The sequence below is a fragment of the Arachis ipaensis genome, chromosome B10, assembly GCF_059453495.1.
Source record: "Arachis ipaensis isolate K30076 ecotype BB chromosome B10, ASM5945349v1, whole genome shotgun sequence".
Lineage (NCBI taxonomy): Eukaryota > Viridiplantae > Streptophyta > Magnoliopsida > Fabales > Fabaceae > Arachis > Arachis ipaensis.
In genome coordinates this window covers 3672123-3693294 of record NC_142435.1, presented here as the reverse complement: position 1 = coordinate 3693294, position 21172 = coordinate 3672123, and the positions used below count along the sequence as shown (strand labels likewise).

General features: G+C 27.9%; 1 protein-coding gene across 1 annotated transcript; it reads left to right on the top strand.

The window, feature by feature from the left end:
• Positions 1-13940: 13940 nt before the first annotated feature.
• Positions 13941-19117, top strand: LOC107623996 (protein LIGHT-DEPENDENT SHORT HYPOCOTYLS 10). The gene is made up of 2 exons (XM_016326417.3): positions 13941-14781; positions 18700-19117. The coding sequence occupies exon 1, from the start codon at positions 14169-14171 to the stop codon at positions 14766-14768; it is 600 nt and encodes a 199-aa protein (XP_016181903.1). The 5' UTR covers positions 13941-14168; the 3' UTR covers positions 14769-14781; positions 18700-19117.
• Positions 19118-21172: the final 2055 nt, after the last annotated feature.

Genomic DNA, 21172 nt, shown 5'->3' with positions numbered 1-21172 from the left:
CTTGAAAATTTTCCTAACGTTTAAACCATAAACTTACCACTTAGCGTAGCTGTTGAAGTTCACAAGCATGATGCAAATTATTGTACTATAGTTATCTTTATAGGTAAAAGATTCACATAAAAGCTATAAGATTGTAAAAAATTTAAAAATTCACGAATTAAATTCGACTATAATTGAGATTTTTTTTTTCTTTTACTCCTTCGAAAATTTTACTTTTACCTAGCTACCTCCATATATTTTGCAACTTCGTTTTTTTACTATAACATCAAATTCGCAAGATTCATAAATGTATGATATATGGTCCGTGCTATCATGAAATAAACAATGTGACATAATTTTTAATTAAAATTTTATATGGGATTATATAACATAAATAGTCTCTTTCGTACAAAAGATAGATTTGACACCTCTCTATCCGCAAAATAGTGATACAGATTAGATGGGAATCAATAATCATTCACTCGTTGTACCAAATTGTTAGAATAGGACTACTGATTTAATTATTTCGGAGGTCAAGTTGATTGTATTAATTTTTTTATTTTATATTTCTTAATTGTCATTCAAATAAATAGATAATTTTAAATATAAAGCGTGAGATGATTTCTGTCCCTTTTGTCATTAGCTAATAAAAGATAACCCTCACCATATTTTGGGTGGAGTATGTATTATAGGAAGAGTTTTAAATATACTAAAAATATGATATTTTAATAGTTTTAGCCATTAATTTTTATCATAAAATATAAATACAATTGAGATCAACGATTATAATTAACAAAACAACAGTACTTTTAGAATACTTAAAAATTTTTCAATATATAGTGTTGTTGATATAAATTTATGTGCAGTCAATTTTACGTGATTGTAGTTGATAATTGAGAGTTAGATGAAAATAATTTAGTCAAATTAGTCAAATTTAGTTGACAATGGCATCGTTTGATTCATGTAGCCGACCCCACTTAGTGGGACAAGGCTTTGTTGTTGTTGTTGTTATATTCAAATCATTTAACGGCTCTCAGCTATCATTTTCAGTTTTTCACGTGAAGTTGACTGCACCTAAGTTTTCACTATTGTTGTTAGACAAATGTCAACAACATGTCATCATTAGAAATAGAAAAAAAGACAAATAGGTTCCTGAACTTTTGTTCCGCGGACATTTTTGTCTCTAACCATTGAAAAATACTTTTAAGTTCCTGACCTTCACAAAACTTGGACGGATTAGTCCCTCCGTTCAAATGCCTCCGTCATCTGTCCAAATGCCTCCGTCAGGGACTGATCCGTCCAAGTTTTGTGAGAATCAGGGATTTAAAAGTATTTTTCAATGGTTAGAGATAAAAATGTTTGCGGGACAAAAGGTCAGAGACTTATTTGTTCTTTTCTCTTAGAAATAAATAATTAATAGTTAAATAAGCTTTCATCGTTGAAAACACACAGTTGATCTGCGAATTTGATTTCTCTAAGACTTTTGTTGCGATTTTAATTCAAAATTATAGATATTATTTTTGTTATATGTAGTCCATGATACTTAGCTTTAAGTAATTTATTTGTTTTTATTTTGTCATGTACATCATATATAATAAAAAGAGGAGGAGGAGGAAAAACTATAATTATATTTTTATGAAAAATTAATGCAAAACTAAGATACTTACTCTAGCATCATGTATCTTGGTATTTATTCGGAAGCAAAGATTTTACAAATTCAGCTTATGTTTTGAGAAATTACTATTATATATATATATATATATATATATATATATATATATATATATATATATATATATATATATATATTTAATAGTAATTTGCTCTTGTTGGTATTTATTATTATTATGTCTCCTTAATTGCAAATATAAATGATTGAGACGCATGGTGGAGTTTTTTCATATATACTTATTTTCACTTTATTATATATATCATAGTTGGAAGCATATTATCTTGTTTGTGAGACATATTATGTTGTCACTTGCCAGACACTCGATCACACATGTTGGACAATTTTGAGCTGCAAAAATGAACAATATTGAGATTCATATAATAATATTCATAAAAAATGATACTAATAAAGATCTTAAGTGGAGGCATGACACAGAGATCCAAAAGAAGCTGAAAGTTTAGTGATGGGTTGTTTGTATGTAGAGAGCAGCTTTATTCTCAGTGCAAAACTAGGCGATCAATTGATCAAAAAAGTGGCAGCAACATATATATAATGCATTATCCCAAAACTATATGAATATTATATTTGGTAAATGTAACATAAGTAAGAATGATAATGGTATGTATAGAACTTTGTGCATTTTATTTGGTTGCTCTTGTGACTCTGATAGATAGGAGCATGAAGAGAAGGTATCTATGTAGTGAAATGTTATGACTGATTTTACCTTGAAAGGAAACGGTGGAGACTTTTGCCATTGTTTGGTACAATGTAGACATATAAAACTGTAGTAAAAGGTTCACGGACTAATGTTGTCCCCTCATATAAAAGGGATGCCCTGATCCATAGGACCCTCATCGATCATACTCAACCTCATACACCTACTTAGCTTCTTTTTTTCATTATAAAACCTACTAATTATTCCCCGGTTTTTATGAATTTAATTTTGATGTACTGCGTAAAGTAATTTTATACGTATATTTAACTACAAAATATTAAATCAGTAAAAATAATTATTTTTTATATTAATTACGTGAGTAGTTATCCAAATAAATAGATGTGATTGTACTACAATATAAAATGGTGCATTAAAATTAAACTCTTTATATCTTAACAACGCCCTCGTACGAAGTAAAATGACAGTACACAAAATTATTAAGAGTATCTAAATTTGCATCCTGTCATGAACTCGTGGTCTTCAACGATATCAGCAAGCTAAGGTGAGGTAGAACAGCTATATATACATAATACAAATCATCTAAGAACCTGATTGATTGCTATCTTAATTAAGATGTGTTACATGTTTATACCATTAAAAGTAATGAAAAGTCAATTAATTAATAACACCTAATAATCCAATAATTCCTCGGTTGAAAATTAAAGTTTAGATATTAAAGTGGAAGATACATCAAAATTTATAGGATTTAGGTTTAGTGAGAATTAGGTTGTTCCCAAATATATATATATATATATATATATATATATATATATATATATATATATATATATATATATTGTAAAGTATAATAAAAATCGAAGTTAATCACCTTTTATTAAGTAATTTTAATTATTAAAGTGGAAGATACTACAAAATTTAGGAGGAATTAGGTTTAGTGAGAATTTAGGCCGTTTACAAAATTACATTTTGAATAGTAAAAAAAATGAGAAATTAATCAATTTTTAGTAAGTGATTTCAATTATTGTGATAAAATTATTTATCATAAAAGTTTAAACTAATAGTAAAAGTTAACTTTTTTTTTTTAGATTAACAAAAATTAAATTATAGAATTTTTTGTCATAAAAATTTTAATGTTATACATCATAAAATTACTTATTTAAAAAATTTAATTTAATAGAAATAGATACATAAATAATTATATTTCTATTAATTATTACTAATAGGTCCTACCAAATAATTTTTTATTAGTTAGTTTTTTTTTTTTACCTTCGCTTTAAAATTTATTCAAGTAAAAGTAAAAAGATTTTATTGAATTATATATATACAATTTATAAAATTTTAAACTTTAAACTTTTTTTTTAAATTAAGAGTGAGACTTAAATCTAAAATTTTTAGACAAAAATAAAAAGATTATATTATTTGAATTATAGCTCAAATAATAAACATTACTCATATAAATTTTATATAATATTAATTTATTATCTAGGTTCTCCATCCTTCCTACTTAGCTTGTTGACGATTAATAATGGTTTGGGCAATAGAGTATAGAGCATGGGCCCTCAACAAACGTGTGAAGTGATGCATCGCGATAAAGTCACAGGAACCGCCCCCACAAAAGATTTCCTCGATATATATTTTGACAAAAAGTGGAACATATTGTTCTTTTATAATATTTTCATTTCAAGGCACAATCAATTACCTCGCAAGATTATTGTTCTTAAACATCTTATTAAATACTAATTTTTTTATCTCAGTAATTGGGTTAACAAGTTTCAAGCCCATAATGATGAACTTCGCTCCTTTTTTATTAAAAAAATGATGAGATATAGTATATGATTTTGGACGAACAAGATAGGGTAAATGATGTGAATGATGCTAATAATGTATGTACATTATAAACCTTATCACTACTAGTTTTGTACGCACCTAGGACTCTAGCAGTTTATGAGTGCCTTAGATAATTAGTTACGATCTTTTATAGCGGTTCACTTCATAAGATATTGAGTTAATAAATAATATGACAAAATTCACACTTTTTAATTTGAATAAGGAAGCAAAAGTGGTATTGGACTCGAATATGAGGAATACAGTTGCTTTACAGCTATGTGGTGTCAGTGGAACAGAACTCGGACCATGCGAATTCTCTATCAGTAAACGAACGGTCTGAATTGCGTTTGATATTCCATTTCATAAAGAAATTGACAACAACAAACAATTCGAAGGGTCTGTTTTCTAGCTTCCGAAATTCATATTTGTCCAACCACAAGTCGGACCATGCGATTTCTTAAGCAAAATTTTAAAATCAAATTCGTATGGTCCGATTCGTGTACTTTTCAATTTTTTAACACAAATCGGACCCTCCGATTTGTGTATTCTGAATTTTTAACACAAATCGGACCCTCCGATTTGTGTACTCCCACAATTTTAAAAAACTCAAAAAATTACCATGTTAAAGTATATCACTTATTTTGGTTTCATATCAAAATTCCTATTTAGTACCAAATATATGTTGAAAGGAAAAAATCCACATGCAGTCGACTTCACGTAAAGTTGATAAGTGAGAGTCGTTAAATGAAAATTTAGTCAAATCAATCAAATCATCTAACAACTCTCAGTTATCAACTTCATGTAAAGTCGACTGCACCTGAGTCATTGACCAAACTTGTGTTCAATTAATTTTTTTGCTGGACAATAAATTACTATATGCACAAATAAAAATTTAAATTTCTAATATTTATTTAAACTGATAAGGAGTATCGGACTAACTCAGGTTAGTTTGATAGACTAATATGATGAGCTCAATTTATTAAATTTTAGCATTTAATAAATGGAATTTAAAATAACTCACATAACTGCCAAGTATCTTTTGAAGCCAAGAATTAGGGGTGTGCATGGCCCGGCCCGGCCCGAAGACCCGACCCGGTTCCGAACATTTTAGGGGCTAATTTGATGTGATTTCATCGGGTCTAGGGCCGGGTATGGGTCTCAAAAGTAGACCCGGTCATTATTTCGGGTCGGGTCTGGACCATAGCTCGGGTCACCCGAAATCGGCCCGGTGGTCCGGTCATCATACACAATTAATATTTTGTGTTATTAGTGATGGATGATGGTTATTATTATGTGAAATTTAAGTATTGTAAACCTTAATATTTGTGTTATTAGTCATTATATATAAGACTATAAATTAATGTTTTATGTTTAAAATGCATAAGACTTTAGACTAATGCATAATTTTGTGTTATTTGTATTGATTTAAATATTTGGTGTTATTAGGCAATATTAGTATTGATTATGGTTATACTTTAATTTTAGAGAAGAGTTACTTCTTATTATATTTTTCTAAGTGAATTTTACCATGTCAAATAATGGTTGGAGTCTTAGAAATTTGGATATTTTTACATGTTAACTTACAAGAAGGTATCAAGGTAATATAATGTTAACGGCCCGGTTTTCACCCGGTTTTTACCCGGTATAATCGTGGCCCGAAAGTGTATAGGTTTCATCGGGTCTAGAGTCGGGTTCGGGTCTAACAAATAGGCCCGGTATATATTTCGGGTCGGACCTGGGTCACATCAAACCCGGTTTCACCCGACCCATGCACACCCCTACCAAGAATAATGAACTGCTGAATTCCTTTGATTCCCACTGTTAGAGAGATCCAAGTCCAAGTGTGGCATGAAGAATATATATTAATGAGAGGGGGTCCCGCAGAGCAATGAAGTAGTTGTAGCATAAAAGCTTAATTTTGCCAGAGAAATAGCAGCAGTGGCATGAAATTAAAAGAGAAAATAGTGATATGGCTTAAAAGAACGTGCAAAGATGTTGTACCATTAGTGACTAGACATGCCTTAAATTTGTTGCTTGGATGCCGAGAATTATTTGATTTATTTTGCTTTTGCTTTTTTCAAACATTTATATATACATATGGGAATGGCTTATGGGTCCGACAAACAGCATTTTCTAAACTCATTAGAATCAACCCACCCACCTTACTCTGCTTTATATTTTAGGCCTTTGAAGTCTCTTTCGGGAAGTGGATTCTTTCCCTTATATGAAATTTTCTTATTAAGTGGCTTTTTCTTTTCCAGTTCTGATAAAACAGAAAATGTAATCATAGTAAGGTGCAACGAAAAACCTTGTATATATATAGTGAACAACATAGATTTCTCAGAAAGGAAAAATACTACATAGTCAATAAGTCAAAGTAAAAAAGTATAGTTTGTCATCCCAAATAAACCCTACTACTATGTCCTTCTGTATTTTCCATTCTTTACATCCAACTTAATTCAACATTATTTATGCATGGTCTAAAGTTTTCATGAAATATTCTTTTAGGTTTGTTTGATTTTTGTATAGGTATTTTTTTTTTATTTGCTTTATACTATTATTTTTGGACACCAAAAATTAAACTCTAAACTTTTTAGATATATAACTTTGATATTATATCATGAAATTACTCATCCTAAAAAATTAACCTGATAGAAGAAGATAATATTAATGATTATGGACTTGTTTGGGTGAGCTTTTAAAAAAAGATCTTTTTTTGAGTTATCTTTTTTTAAAAAATCTTATAGAGAAGTAAAAGTAATTTTATGTTTGGATATCTCATGTAAAAAGGTCTTTTTATCTATCAATTATGTTTGGGTATAACAGTATAAAAGTACTTTTTTGTTCATTTATTACATAAAAAACATCTTTTTTTTAAGGAAAAAAAATCTTTTAAAAAAAGATGTAAATTACAGCTTCTCAAAAAAGATCTTTCTTTTATTTTACTAGTGTTTTTACTTTTACTACTAGAAATTTGCCAAACACATTAAAAAATAAAAAAAGATCTTTTTTCATTAACAAAATAATGGCGCCCAAACATGCACTATATCTCTGTAACAAATGTGTTTAGAATCTATTTTCTTCAAAATGTGTTTAGAATTAAGTACTAAATATAAAAAGATAATAATGAATTAATGATTGTAATAAAATTTGAACTTCCCTAATAAGAGGTTAAGAACTCATTAATCTTAATTTGCAGAAAAATCATGAATTAATGAAGAGGGTAAAATCATCAGCAACAGGTGCAAAGCTAAGCAATGCAAAAGGGTGTGTTAAAACTTCAAGAACCATAATGTTGTTAGGGACATTTCATGGAATCATGGACCAGTAGTCTTTCTTTTCAGTGTCACGTATACCCTCCCTTTATTCTCTGATTTCAAAATCCACATACATGTAGAGCGGTTTTCTTTTCTCCATTTCCTTAATCTGCAAATGTTTCTTTTTGTCATAAATAGAAACTTTCTGGCTTCTGCATTTGATTTCATTCTCTCACTTTTGAAATACCCTTATTGTATCTTAAGGTTCTCACTTCCGTAGAGTGATCATATATAATAACCTTCCTAATGATTAATGAATCTCTTATGCGTGTCACTCAATTAATCTTTAGTATGTTGTAGCCACTTGGCAATTTTATATATGGAGATATATGATTGAGGCAGATGATTATTATTACTAACTAGTACACATTTTGTATATATTATCAAACTTACTATAATTATTATCTAGTTTTATACATTATGAAATAGGATATGATGATAACAATTGATTGCAAGCCACTTAGTTTTGATAGGAGATTAAGGTATCTTCATTATTAAATTAAGGTTAAAAAGAAAATATATGGTCGATCAGAAACTATAAGAGAATAATCGGAAATGTTTAGTAACCAAAGAAAATCAGCCAAAAACAGCTATAATTTGTCTTATTTAGCATTTATTAATTATTGTGATAATTAATTAATGTTAAATAAGACAAGTTCTGACTGTTTTTTTTTTATCTACCTAGCATTACCCGAGAATAATATATATAGTAAACAATGTGAACAACAAAATAAAATAATAAGATAAGTTAATTCAAAATTTTAATTAATTAATATTAATTTTAAAATTTTAAAAATAAAGATTCATATAATTTTATTGTCGCTCATACAGTTATTTCATTATCCCACGTTTATCGCTTATTATATACCTTTTATTTCTGGTTCACCACCATAACTAGGCGTCGTTGCCAGAGATAGCCGTCCAGATGCCGGCGTTCTTACTCACCCCGTTTAGACACACCAGAACGCCGCTGTCTCTCCTCCCTGTAACCCGTGCAAACGCAGCGCAGCCACACCCGTACTGCCTCCGTCTCTCCCATTCACGTGTATAGGAGCGCGCACGCCGCGGTTGTTGTCTTGCTGTTTTCACATCATTCTTTTTTGGCAGCGTTGTTACGGTGTCACGCCGGGAGTTTTGCGGTGCCGCTGCCAGCTGTTGCCGCGCGAATGATGCCATCACACGGCTATCTTATCGTTGTCCTCCCTCCGCTGTCGTAGTTGATCTCCTCCTCCTCTTCTTCTCCTTTTTTGGATGTAAATATTTATTTTATTAGGTATGTAAATGATTATTTTCATTCTAAAGTAGATATTTATTTGTTTTACTAAATTTAAATAGAAATAATAAAATTTTTTGAATATTCATTTTACTAAGTATGTGGATAGTTATTTTTATTCAAAACCAACGATCTGATGAAAAAGAAATTCGATGACTTTAAGACTGACTAGTGAGAAAAGGACCGACGGTGCAATGAGAATTTGAGAAGAGAATATGCAACTGTAAAAAAAGTAGAAGGTGAATGGTTCAAAGGTAAAAGATGAAAGTAAAATTTTTTAGAGAATAATTTATAATAAACCGAATTTTTTTTTTTACTTTCTACAAAGTAAAAATGCTTTTGTTCACAATTTCTATTGTTTACCTAACAAAATTGTTCATATCAATCTTCTCGTAATAACTAACTTGTTACGTACATGGGAAATTAAAGGTATATTAAAACAAAGAAACCACAAAGACACAATTAAAGTATTAAATCATATTCTCTTATGCTTTTCAATAAATTAAAGTAGTTGAACCTTCATCGCTAAGCGAATTGTCATATATACTATTTAATCTGTATATACTAATATCAATTTTGATATATCTATATCTTTTATAATAAATATGGTATACATATTTTATAATAAATATTATTTTAATATTTATATTTTATTTCTTAATAATTAAACACACGTTCTTTTTACTTTGTTAGTTAAAAAAAATTAAATACATAATTAATTAGTATTCACTGTATAATATACGAATAATAATATTTTTTTACGAATATATATTGACCCTTATGTGCCACAAGGTTATTACCACCACAAAAATAAATAAATAAATAAATAAATAAAACTGAAAATTGAAGTTTTCCTTCAAATAGTGAATTTTGATATATAATCTAAGCTTTGATACCTAAAATGAATTTGAATATTTTAAAGCAATTATTACAACTGTTTATTATTTTTTTCTCTTTAACATGGATAAATTAAAAAAAATTAAGAACTAACAATTTTAATTATATTGGTTGACACTTTTAATCTGCAGTTCAACATTTTTAGACCAGCAGTCAAATACTATTTTTTTAGTCAATAATTTTAAATATTAATAATTATTTACTGATTAAAAATAATAAATTATATTGATCGTATAATATTGTTCATTAAAAAAATTATTAATTTATTCGTAAGTTATGACTATATTTTGAATAAAATTAAATTTGAAAAGAGTTAAAATTTTTTATTCAAAATAAATTATGAAATTTACTAACATTCAAAAATTTTTAGCAATTATATATAGTATAAAGAACAAAAAAATCTTTGACTTTTTTTTTCTGTAAATATTTCAGTCTTTTAAAATAGAAAAATACATTTAAATTTCCCATCTTTAGAATACATAACATATCTATTCTTCCCTAGAGTTCAGGATGAAAAACGTAATAGAATATAATGACATAGAGAAAGAATTGCTGAACTATCTGTTACGTTGCTGATGTGGAGATTTAGAAAAAAGGTTATGAAACAAATTAAATACACCTCTAAAAACTTAAACGATGTTGTATTAATCCATAACCCTTCATCTCTTTATAATCCTCATAATATTCATTATTCTCTCCAACAATTACAAAAAATACAGAGTGTATTTTGGTGTGTGAAGATCTTTGAGAATATAGTGTTTGTTTATTTTAATTGTTATATGTTATTCTATAGATAAAAGAAAAAAAATTACTATCGAATAAGTTTATTAAGGGTTTAATTTTGTTAATTGCATGTGAAATAGGAATTATGACAATACTTAATTGTTAATACATAATAAATAACCTAAATGACATATTTTAATACAATATATTCAAGTATAACTTTATCTTCATTCCTTAAACACATACACAACAATAAATACAACTAAACTAACTACAATCTCCTTCTCTCTCTTCATAGAATTCCGCTAGAAAATTAATAGATTATCTGTATAATATGTACAATAAACTGTTTATTTGGTCTAATATAAATTAAAAATGAACATTTAAGATAAAATACTATTAATTTATCAAACACAATACACTCATATTATTCAAAATAACCATCTGAATATCAGGGATAATAAACATCTGATATTCTACTGAATCGAACACAATACAGTCCATTGTACACATTGTATAAATATTTCATTGACTCCCTATACTTCTTCCTCTTCGTATTCATGATTTTTCATCTCTAAAGACAACAACTTCTTTTCCAAACCAAAGAATCTTTTTTCCAATTCATGTCTTCTAAAAAAAATGTTCTTCAACATTTGTACCTTTATCCTCATAGTTAGCACCCAAAGTCTTTGTCTCTATTCCTCCAATTTTTTCAACATGCTCATCAAGCAAAAGAAAAAACTTGCAATAACAGTTTAATCTGTATCAAATACATTAAATCAAAGAATAATAAACTACACAAATTCATCTAAATATAATTCAATCTAAATTTACTCTGAAGTATGGACACTCAAAAAAGAGTCTACTGAAGTTGATGGTTATTCTCGAATTGTAGAAAATCGCATAAATTTTACAAAAATACTTCGAAAAAAATTTAAATGTAATTTGTAATCCTAAAAAATTTAAATATATATGGATAAAAAAGTTAGAGAATTATTTATTTTATAATTTACCATATATATATATATATATATATATATATATATATATAAAATAAAGAGAAAATATTGGAACCAATATTAATTATATACAATGTGTACAATGAATTAAAAAAATAAAAATAAAATTAAAAATTAGATCATTAATTAATTATTTAATTTCAAATTTTAAAATTTGAAAATTAAGATTAGTATTTAAATCCATTCATTCTAATCTTACCGTAATCTCCAATACATATCCAAAACTCACCGTCATCTTCTTTGGTTCTCACCTCGCGTCACTGAATTTCTCGGCGGCCATACCGAGGTCGCCGCATCCTCCCACCGACACCGTTCTCACCTCTGCCGGTCAATCCGATGCGCCTCGCCTTCCGACGCTCAGCCTAACGTTGCTGCCGCTATTTTCATTAGGTATGCGGATGATTATTTTTATCCTTTAGAAAATAATTAAATATGTAGATGATATCCACTATGTAAATTATTTTTATATTGTCTTGCCTAACGTTTGGTGCCGCTTTTATGTAGATGATTATTTTGATTGGATTGAGTTTAGTTATATATAATTAAAATATGTTAGATGTTCAATTCATTATGTATGTGGATGATTATTTTTATCCTTAAATGAATGATTATTTTTATTAAGGGTGAGTGGCGTGTGGCAAGTCAAGTAGCGACAGTGAAATGGGAATATTATTGATGAAGGTGGGGTGACCACCAGTTGAAAAAAAAGAGAGTATTGGAGGATTTTAGATGGTTATTTTTTTAAAATAACTAACTGAATTTTTTAAAAGTTTAAAATTTAAAATTGGAGAATTTGAAATTTAAAATTTAATGTGAAATAATTGAATAAAAGTTTTTAAATTTATTATTTTGTGGGTAATTTTTATTTTTAACTCGTATTGGACTAAATAAATAACTTATTATATACATTGTACAAATATTCCATTGACTCCATATCCCGACTCGTATATAAAAGCCAGCAGCCCACACCATCAACATCGAATTAAATATCAAAACGTACTGGAGTGTGGGTCAATACGTATATATCTGTGATGGTTCAACAATTGAATTATTAGTTGTATTTCCATTTGGTAACAAATTTAATTGATAAGCAATGTTAGTAGTTATAAAAGCTTACACTATATAACTAACCTTTTTATTGGCCCTTGGGTAATGAAATTCAAAGAACGGAAGAAGATAGAAACCATGTATATATAACACTTGAACCTCTGTAATTAAATATTAGATTAACCATAGCTCACTATGTATACATAATGAAGTTGATTAGTTGACTAAATTGCCCTGATATATATGTGAGATAACCATAAATAATCAAGTCAGAGTTGGACTACCAGCACCAAGTCACTACCGACTCCAACGTGACCTATTTGTAATTGGCTTCCTTGAATTAGGACAAAATCAAGAAAATGAAACAGCAAAGGGCCCTATTCATACCAAGTCATAATGTCTACCGTGAAAATGATGAACGGTGATCAATAATTTCGTTCATATCATGTCCTCTTTTGTACTTTAGGAGGAAAATAAACGTTAGTTTCTAAGAAATTTTAATCAAACATTTTGGATCGTAATATATTTTAATTATTACATAAATTTTGAATTTTTTATTTTGTTAAGTAAATTAATTTTATAAAATATTTTGATAAATTAATCTTTATTATTATTTAATAATAATATAATAGTATATATAAATTCAAAAATATTATACATGCACCAATAGTTAAATATTAATTATATTTTATAGAGATAACCTATGATGTACGGACACTGACACGGACACCAGACACGACACGACACGGGACATGCCGACACGTAAATTTTAAAATCTTATAAGACACAGGGATACGCATACATATAAAATATAAATTATTTTTTAGATAAATCGTAATGATATTTTGATATTTTATTGATATTAAAATATAAATAAATTTTTATAATTATTTTTAATATCTTATTTTAATTATATTAAGTATTTAAAATATTTTTTGTTTTAATAAATAATAATATATATTATATCTAAATTTATTTCAAGAATATATGTTAAGAATAAGACTAGATACGCTGACACGTGATGGTATTTAGGTGTGTCCAAGCGTGTCCGGAGAATAATTTTTTACTTTTTATTAAGACATGGTTGGACACAGCTGACACACATGTCAGACGAGTATCGATGAGTGTCGTGTTCGAAATATATCTGACACGTAAACACGATAACTCAGCGAAATGTCCGTATTTCATAAGAGATAACTAACTTAATAGATGTGTTGTTTTATAGTGTATAGTGTACACTTAAGAATTATTGATATAAGTTAGTGCAAATTAAGTAGGTAAAGAGTGGAAATACAGAATAGGAAAAGTATAGGTAAGTAACAATATTTTTGAATAATATGTGAACAATATGAATTAATAAGGTTAAAAAAATAAATTAATCTTAAATTTAATTAGTAGTATTAAATTAGGATGTAATATAATATATTTTTATTTAACTGGTAGTTATTTATGTTGTTCAAAATAGTCATTGTTACCTAGCACTCTCTATACGAATACGATGGAGAGAGAGAGAGGGGGAAGAGAAAAGAGAAACAAAAGCATCTTCAAGATAGGGCCCATAACATGTCCCCTCAAAAGACACCCAAGATGTGATTTTCATCTTTCTTTCCTCTACAATGCACTAACAAACGCATTCTCTCTTCTTCTTCTTCTTCTTCTTTCAATTTTCACCCACTTCTCTCTTTGTTTTTTAACTCACACAATCTCCCATCACCATCATCGTCGTGCCATAATAACCATGTCCACCGCCCAACTGCAAAACGACTTCTCTTCAGCTCAACCCTCATCATCTTCTAGACCCGCAGCCGATCAACATCACCACCCCCAGCCGCCTCAACACGCGTCTTCTGCAACCGTGGCGGCTCCTTTGAGCCGCTACGAGTCACAAAAGAAGCGAGACTGGAACACGTTCGGGCAGTATCTGAAGAATCAGACACCGCCGGTGTCCCTGTCTCAGTGCAATTTCAACCACGTGCTCGAATTCCTCCGTTACCTTGACCAATTTGGCAAGACTAAGGTTCACATGAACGGTTGCATCTTTTTTGGGCAGCCTGACCCTCCGGCCCCGTGCACCTGCCCTCTCAGGCAGGCGTGGGGTAGCCTAGACGCCCTCATAGGGCGTCTGAGAGCTGCCTACGAGGAGCACGGAGGCTCCCCGGAGTCAAACCCCTTCGGAAGCGGAGCTATTAGGGTGTACCTTCGTGAGGTGAAGGAGTGCCAGGCAAAGGCAAGAGGGATCCCTTACACCAAGAAGAAGAAGAAGAGGAGCAGCCAGATTAAGGGGATTAGCAATCACGACACTACTGCCTCAAAGTCTTTGAAGCAATTGGCTTCTTGAGATCATTCATATGGTAAAAAAAACATATTCACATCATCAATTTACTTTTCTTTTACTCTTACCCAATAATTATTTGATTGCTTTTGTTTTATGCTTTAATAAGGTTTATTAATTAATTAACTTTTTCATAATTGAGAATTGAGAATGAGTATACAAAACCCTAGGTAGAACATAAAACCCTAAATTTCAACAGCGGATCTGAAAAATTGTTGGGGGTAAAGAGTAAATTAATTTGCTATAGTATTGTATGCAGTTGGAGAGTGTAAGAATAATAAATAATTCTCTGTCATAGGTCATAGCTAATTCCTCTATATCTTGATGTTTCTTCAATTTCTCTCTCCTATCATTCAAAACACTGTTATTGCAATGTCTTAATTAAATACTTCTCAGGTGTCCACTTTATGCTGATTTTGGGCCTTTTGGGATTATGCCACATTTCTCGTGCTCCCTATGGCCATCTTAGCAATTCATCTATCTATCATACGTTGCATGTGATTCCATACATAAAATTGACGTAGAGCAACAACGTACTACTCCAATTCTATCATATGAACAATAATAATCCAAGTTTTATAATTAATAATGTATATAACAATAATAATGTTCCTTTAATTCCAAACAATTTTTGCGTGGATGGTGTGGTCCATATACAAATTAACTTTGTATAAGATTCCTAAAACTTCATCATATCATTCAATTCTTTTTGTCTCTAGCTCTCTTCAGCAATTCAGGTCCAAATGCTACTTTAGTTGTTCAATGTTTGCCACACATATTCTTAGTACTTAATCAATGTACAAATAAATCTTAGTGCCTACTTGTAAGCCATGTGTGTGAAGATCATAAATTAAAATTAGTCTAGGCATTGGTGAAAGCATAAGTTGTCTTCAAAGTGTTGTTATGTGCTGTTTGGATCAAAATCCAAATAATAAAGAAACATCCACAAGTATCTATACAATATTACTTCTGTCTATAATATATAATATCTATTATTGTTATTTTAAAACTTTAGACTTTAAAGTTAACAGATATTATAGCATGCATAGAAGGAATATAATATACAGAAGGAGGAAGCCGTTAATATAAAGATAGAGAAAATGCAATATCTAATGTAGATAGATCAATAGGTCAATTATTAGCCTCTGCAAGCTAGCTATATATATGGGTTGATATTTTAGCTTGTCAACGAGGCTCAAATTTTAGTGTGTACTCAGGTGTCCATAAATGTATCAAGTTCAGGGGCTTGAAAGTAAAACTAAATAGACAAACTTTTATTATTACATGTTTTAATAAATCGAATATAACATATAAACTGACAAAAATGACTTGCATGTAACGTTTTTTGTTTTGGAATTTTTAGATCGGTTTTGTTAGGTAGATAATGACTTTTGTGAATGGGTAATGCTAGGTAGAAAAAAAAAACAGGCAAAACTTGCCTTATTTAGTATTAATTAATTATCACAACAATTAATGAATGCTAAATAAGGCAAGTTATGGCTGTTTTTGGCTGATTTTCTTTTGTTACCAAATATTTCCGTTGTGAATAATGTAAACAATGAACTTTAAAAATAATCCAATAAAGTAAAAAAACACTCCACTCCTAAATTACCTCCTAAACTCTAACATTAAAATAACTATCTGCATACCTAATAAATTAAACATCCGACATATTCATTATTCACATTATTTAGTATTCTCATTATCTCTCTGTACTTTTCCTTTTCCCATAATATTAGTGTGTGTTTAATTTCTTTACGTGTTTTATCCATGTTTTAATTAGTTTAATTGTTTTATTTTAAATATTATTAAATTTAAGATAAACTATAATCTCAGACATATCTACTTATTAATAATGTCTTCAAATAAGTTCCAAACACGTTATTCTCATACGTAGGGGAGAATTGTAAACCAATGAAAATTATCCATAAATAATTATATCAGATAAAAAAAATATATAAATAATTATATTTTTAATTAATTATTTTAGATGTACATAAAAAATTAATTATTAATAGATATTTGTATATAAATACTTATATTATTTAAATTATTTTTAAAATATATTTTATATCTATAATTAATCTTTTGTAAACACTTTAACATGATTGAGATTTTTAATAGATATTAACCCCTCTAAAGATATAATTGAAAGATATATTTAAATGCAAAGCTTTTAAAAATCATTAGAAGACATAAAGTATAAATAGTCTTGAAGATATACAGCATAGTATTTATTGTATAGTATATTATTTAAGACTTAAGCTCCAATAATTCTTTTGCAAAATTATTCATGATCAACAATTTCTAATACTGTTGAATTGAAGTTTCGAAAATTTGCATATCAATAAATACTCCCCAACTAATTTCTCAAACTTAAAATGATAGTGTCCATCAGTTGCTTCTTTTTTCATGGAACAATTCTAAGTGCTCCTAGAATATATATTATGTTTATTATAACTAAAAAAATTATCATTCAAAAAAAGAGTTTAATTAATTATTATAGCCTTATTTTTTAAAAAGTATATTCTCTTATAAATTGTGTGATTATATAACATCACTTGATCTGAGAATAGAAGGGAGATAGAAGAGAGCAACAAAATTTCATATTCATCTAGTGGAATTTCTCTTTGAGCAAGTATGAAGATTGTATTATAGTTTCCTCAGTATATACATGCTTATACTTCATGTGAATTGTGAAATGAACCTATCATCATCTCTTTCAAATTGAATATCACTATACAAAGGACATATTTTGATTAGGAAAAGTATGAGAAGCCAATAGAATATTTGTACAATGTGTACAATGGAAGTTTAGGGAGTATTAGAGATATAATCATTAGTATTACTTTTTTCTATTAGCTGAAGTTTTTGGGATGAGTGGTATCATGTCATGGTATTAGAGCGCTAGATTCGAAAGGTCAAGAGTTCGATCCTTAGTGAACCCCAAAATTAATTTAAGCTTTTGGGAAGATATTTATTATCCCTAGTACTCGGATGGTTATTCATAGTATGGAGAATGTTCATTTTGTAACTCAATAGTCCATTGTACACATTGTACAAATAATCCATTGTCTCCCTAGCGAGACTCTTTTGATTATTAATAGACACTAATTGCTGGTGTTAGGGTTAGTTTCATACCAGAATTTTGATTGAAATATTCGTTGAACTAAAATATGAGTAATATAAAAATAATTAAAATTATTACATTTATAAAGTAATAATAAGAATAAATTATGTGATTTCAATAAAATCAAATGATAAAAATCATGTGACAAAAGTGTAAATTTAAACTAAACCTACAACAAAAGATAAAACAGAAAAAACTAAATCAAAATTTAATAGAGCAAATTAAATATCTGTGATCTAACTATTTATATCTTTTTCTTTTCATTTAACAACTTAAATTTTGGAAAGAGATGATTCATAAAGTTAGTAATGTTGAGCAGAAGTGTATATATATATATATATCCTCTTTTTCTACATGGTAATTTGATATATATTCTTTATTTTTTAATAATTAAAGAATATTTGACCACTGTATAGGATGATGTAGAAATGTAGCCGTCAATTTTTGATTGTTAAAAACAAGAGACTAAACTGAAAAAATGATGATATATTATTGAGTATGTATTTAAGTTGTCTATTCAAATTGTTTATTCAAGTTATCTGTAATGATACAATATAAAAGAGTATTTATAGGTATTAAGAGAATTCAAATAATAAAGATATAATCTCCTATAATAAATATAATAAATATTCAGATATATTAATTGATCATAATTATATTCTAAGACTGATGATGTTTGCTATGCATGATCTATATCCAAAGGCTAAAACTATATATTGTAAGATGCTATAATATATATAACTGCAGGCAATTGTAATATTGAGTGACTTCTGGAAATGTTTGTTGTTGATTGTTCTTTGCATGCAGAGGGTTCCTCGAAGGACTTACTTGGAATTAATGAGCATATTTTCCACACGGAGAAAACCATTGATATTTCAGTTTGTAGTTCAGAAACATGAGAATAATCCTTTAGTCCGAGTAGGTCTTAAATTTATAATGTAAGAAAATATATGTACAACCTTAGCTTATAAGTTCTTATCACACATTAGTGTCGTCCCAAAATTAGAAATGGTAAGAATATTATTGTCAAGTTCGTTGTAGAATATTTCTGTCTAAGCTATTTAATGGTGCAGTGAGGCAGTTCAACTTCAACCATATATATAGGTGCTTTATGTGTTAATGCTCCTTCTCGATCTTATCATCACTTGGTCTGGTTCTGGTTGGTTACTTTATTATTGTATACATTATTACAATGCACTAAACATATATATACAGCAGTTTCTTGCTACTCTTTTATCCTTTCAACAGTGAAATTCCAAGTCGTTCTATTAATTAGATTGATATCCACGAGTGATGTGGTTCATGTTAATTACTTTATAACATAATAAAGAAGTAAAGCTGCTATTGTAGATTCCACATTTTTTAATTAGTTCTACATCATTATTGAATCGCACTCTATATTTAAGAGTGTATTATTTGTTATTATTATATCTATTATTTATTATATATTATTAATTTTATAACTAAAATATATCATATATTATTTTTTAAGTACAATTAAAACTAAATATTTTTTTTTAAATTAAAGAATTATCTCTTCTTTTCTCTTATTTTTTTTATCTCTCATTCTTTCACTTACTTTATTTCTCTTATATATTATTATTAATAGCTAATTATAAATTTAAAATCAAAATGTGCAACACAATTTTTTTAATTATAATTAAAATATTAAAATTAAAATATAATTATACTATATTACTAATTTAATAACTAAAATGTATTATATGACACACTCTCATTAAAATTGAGATAAAATATTTTCCTTCAAAACTAATAAACTTCCTTCTTCCATCCTCTTATCTATCTATCGACCATTCTCTATATTCTTTTCACTCTATATATAACTTATAATTTATATTTTATATTACTAATTTAACAAACCAAAATATGTCACGAGATATTTTTTATTACAATTAGAATAAAATATTTTTCTCCAAAATTAACAAATTTCTTCTCTCCTTCTTCTTCTTTATCTTTCTATCTCATTCTCTATCCCTCCTTACTTTTTATTTTACAAAACTAAAATTATTAATAAAATATTATAATTTAAATAAATTCATAAAATTATAAAAATAAATTAAATTTATAATTAAATATAATTAAAAATAATCTCATAAGATTATTCACATAAAAATATATTATTATTATATGTATACTTTTTTAGTTTTTTATTTAATTGGGTAAAGTATACTTTTTTTCTTTAAAGTTTGACAAAAATTTTAAAAATACCCTTAAGTTTTATTTTATTTCAATTTTGTCCCAAAAGTTTTTGATTTGCATCAAATATACCCTTAACGGCTAAATTTTAAAAAAAATTAAGACCAATCTAACAATAATGCATGAAAACTATGCTTAATTTGCTTATGTTGAGGGTTGTTCTTATGAAATTGTTGTTGAATTGGTTTTAAATTTTTTGAAAAATTAGCCGTCCAGGATATATTTGATGCAAATCGAAAACTTTTAGGACAACATTGAAATAAAATAAAACTTATGGGTATTTTTAAAACTTTTGTCAAACTTCAGGGACAAAAAATATACTTTATCCTATTTAATTTTAAATTTTTACCACTTATATTTTTTATTTTTTTAATTTATATTTTCACTTGTCTCTCTTCAAATATTTATTACATATTATTTAGAAAAAATATTAATGTTGTGATTAATAATTAGAATCAAGATTCAATTATTTAAAAAAAATTAATTTTGAGTTAAATTTTTTTTATAGTAATATCTAATTATACTTATATATATATAGAGAGAAAATATTATTTTTAAATAACAAACATAAAAATTAAATATTTTTATTTATACAACAGATTTAATATCTAACCAAATATAAAAGTATAGATATTGAATTCTTTCAAACTTTAGATAATAAATGTTAAAATTAATTATTATTAAAAAATTAAACTCTTTCATATGAAAATAATAACTAAAAAAATTATTATTTGACTTTTTTATCTACAGCGACCCTGATATTTTTAGCCGATAAGGACTTTTTTTCTTATGGACCTTTTTGCAAAAATAGTTTTATACTGTACCTCTAATACATTGAAAAAATCGGATTATACCTCGGCACGATTACTTAAAATTCAAAAATCAATAACTCTATCCTAACAAACTTCTTTCCCTAAATCTCACCCTAAGTCGGCCGTGAAGATCTCGGCTCAAACCGACGAATAATTCAGCCTCAACTAAACTATAAATCAGGGTGAGAGCCGACGATAAGGGGTAGAACAAATAACAACACAATACTAATCATATACCCGTTTTTTTAAGA

Bases quoted from the DNA above. Each gene is read 5' to 3' on its own strand.
- LOC107623996 (XM_016326417.3), top strand. From the start codon at position 14,169: ATGTCCACCGCCCAACTGCAAAACGACTTCTCTTCAGCTCAACCCTCA.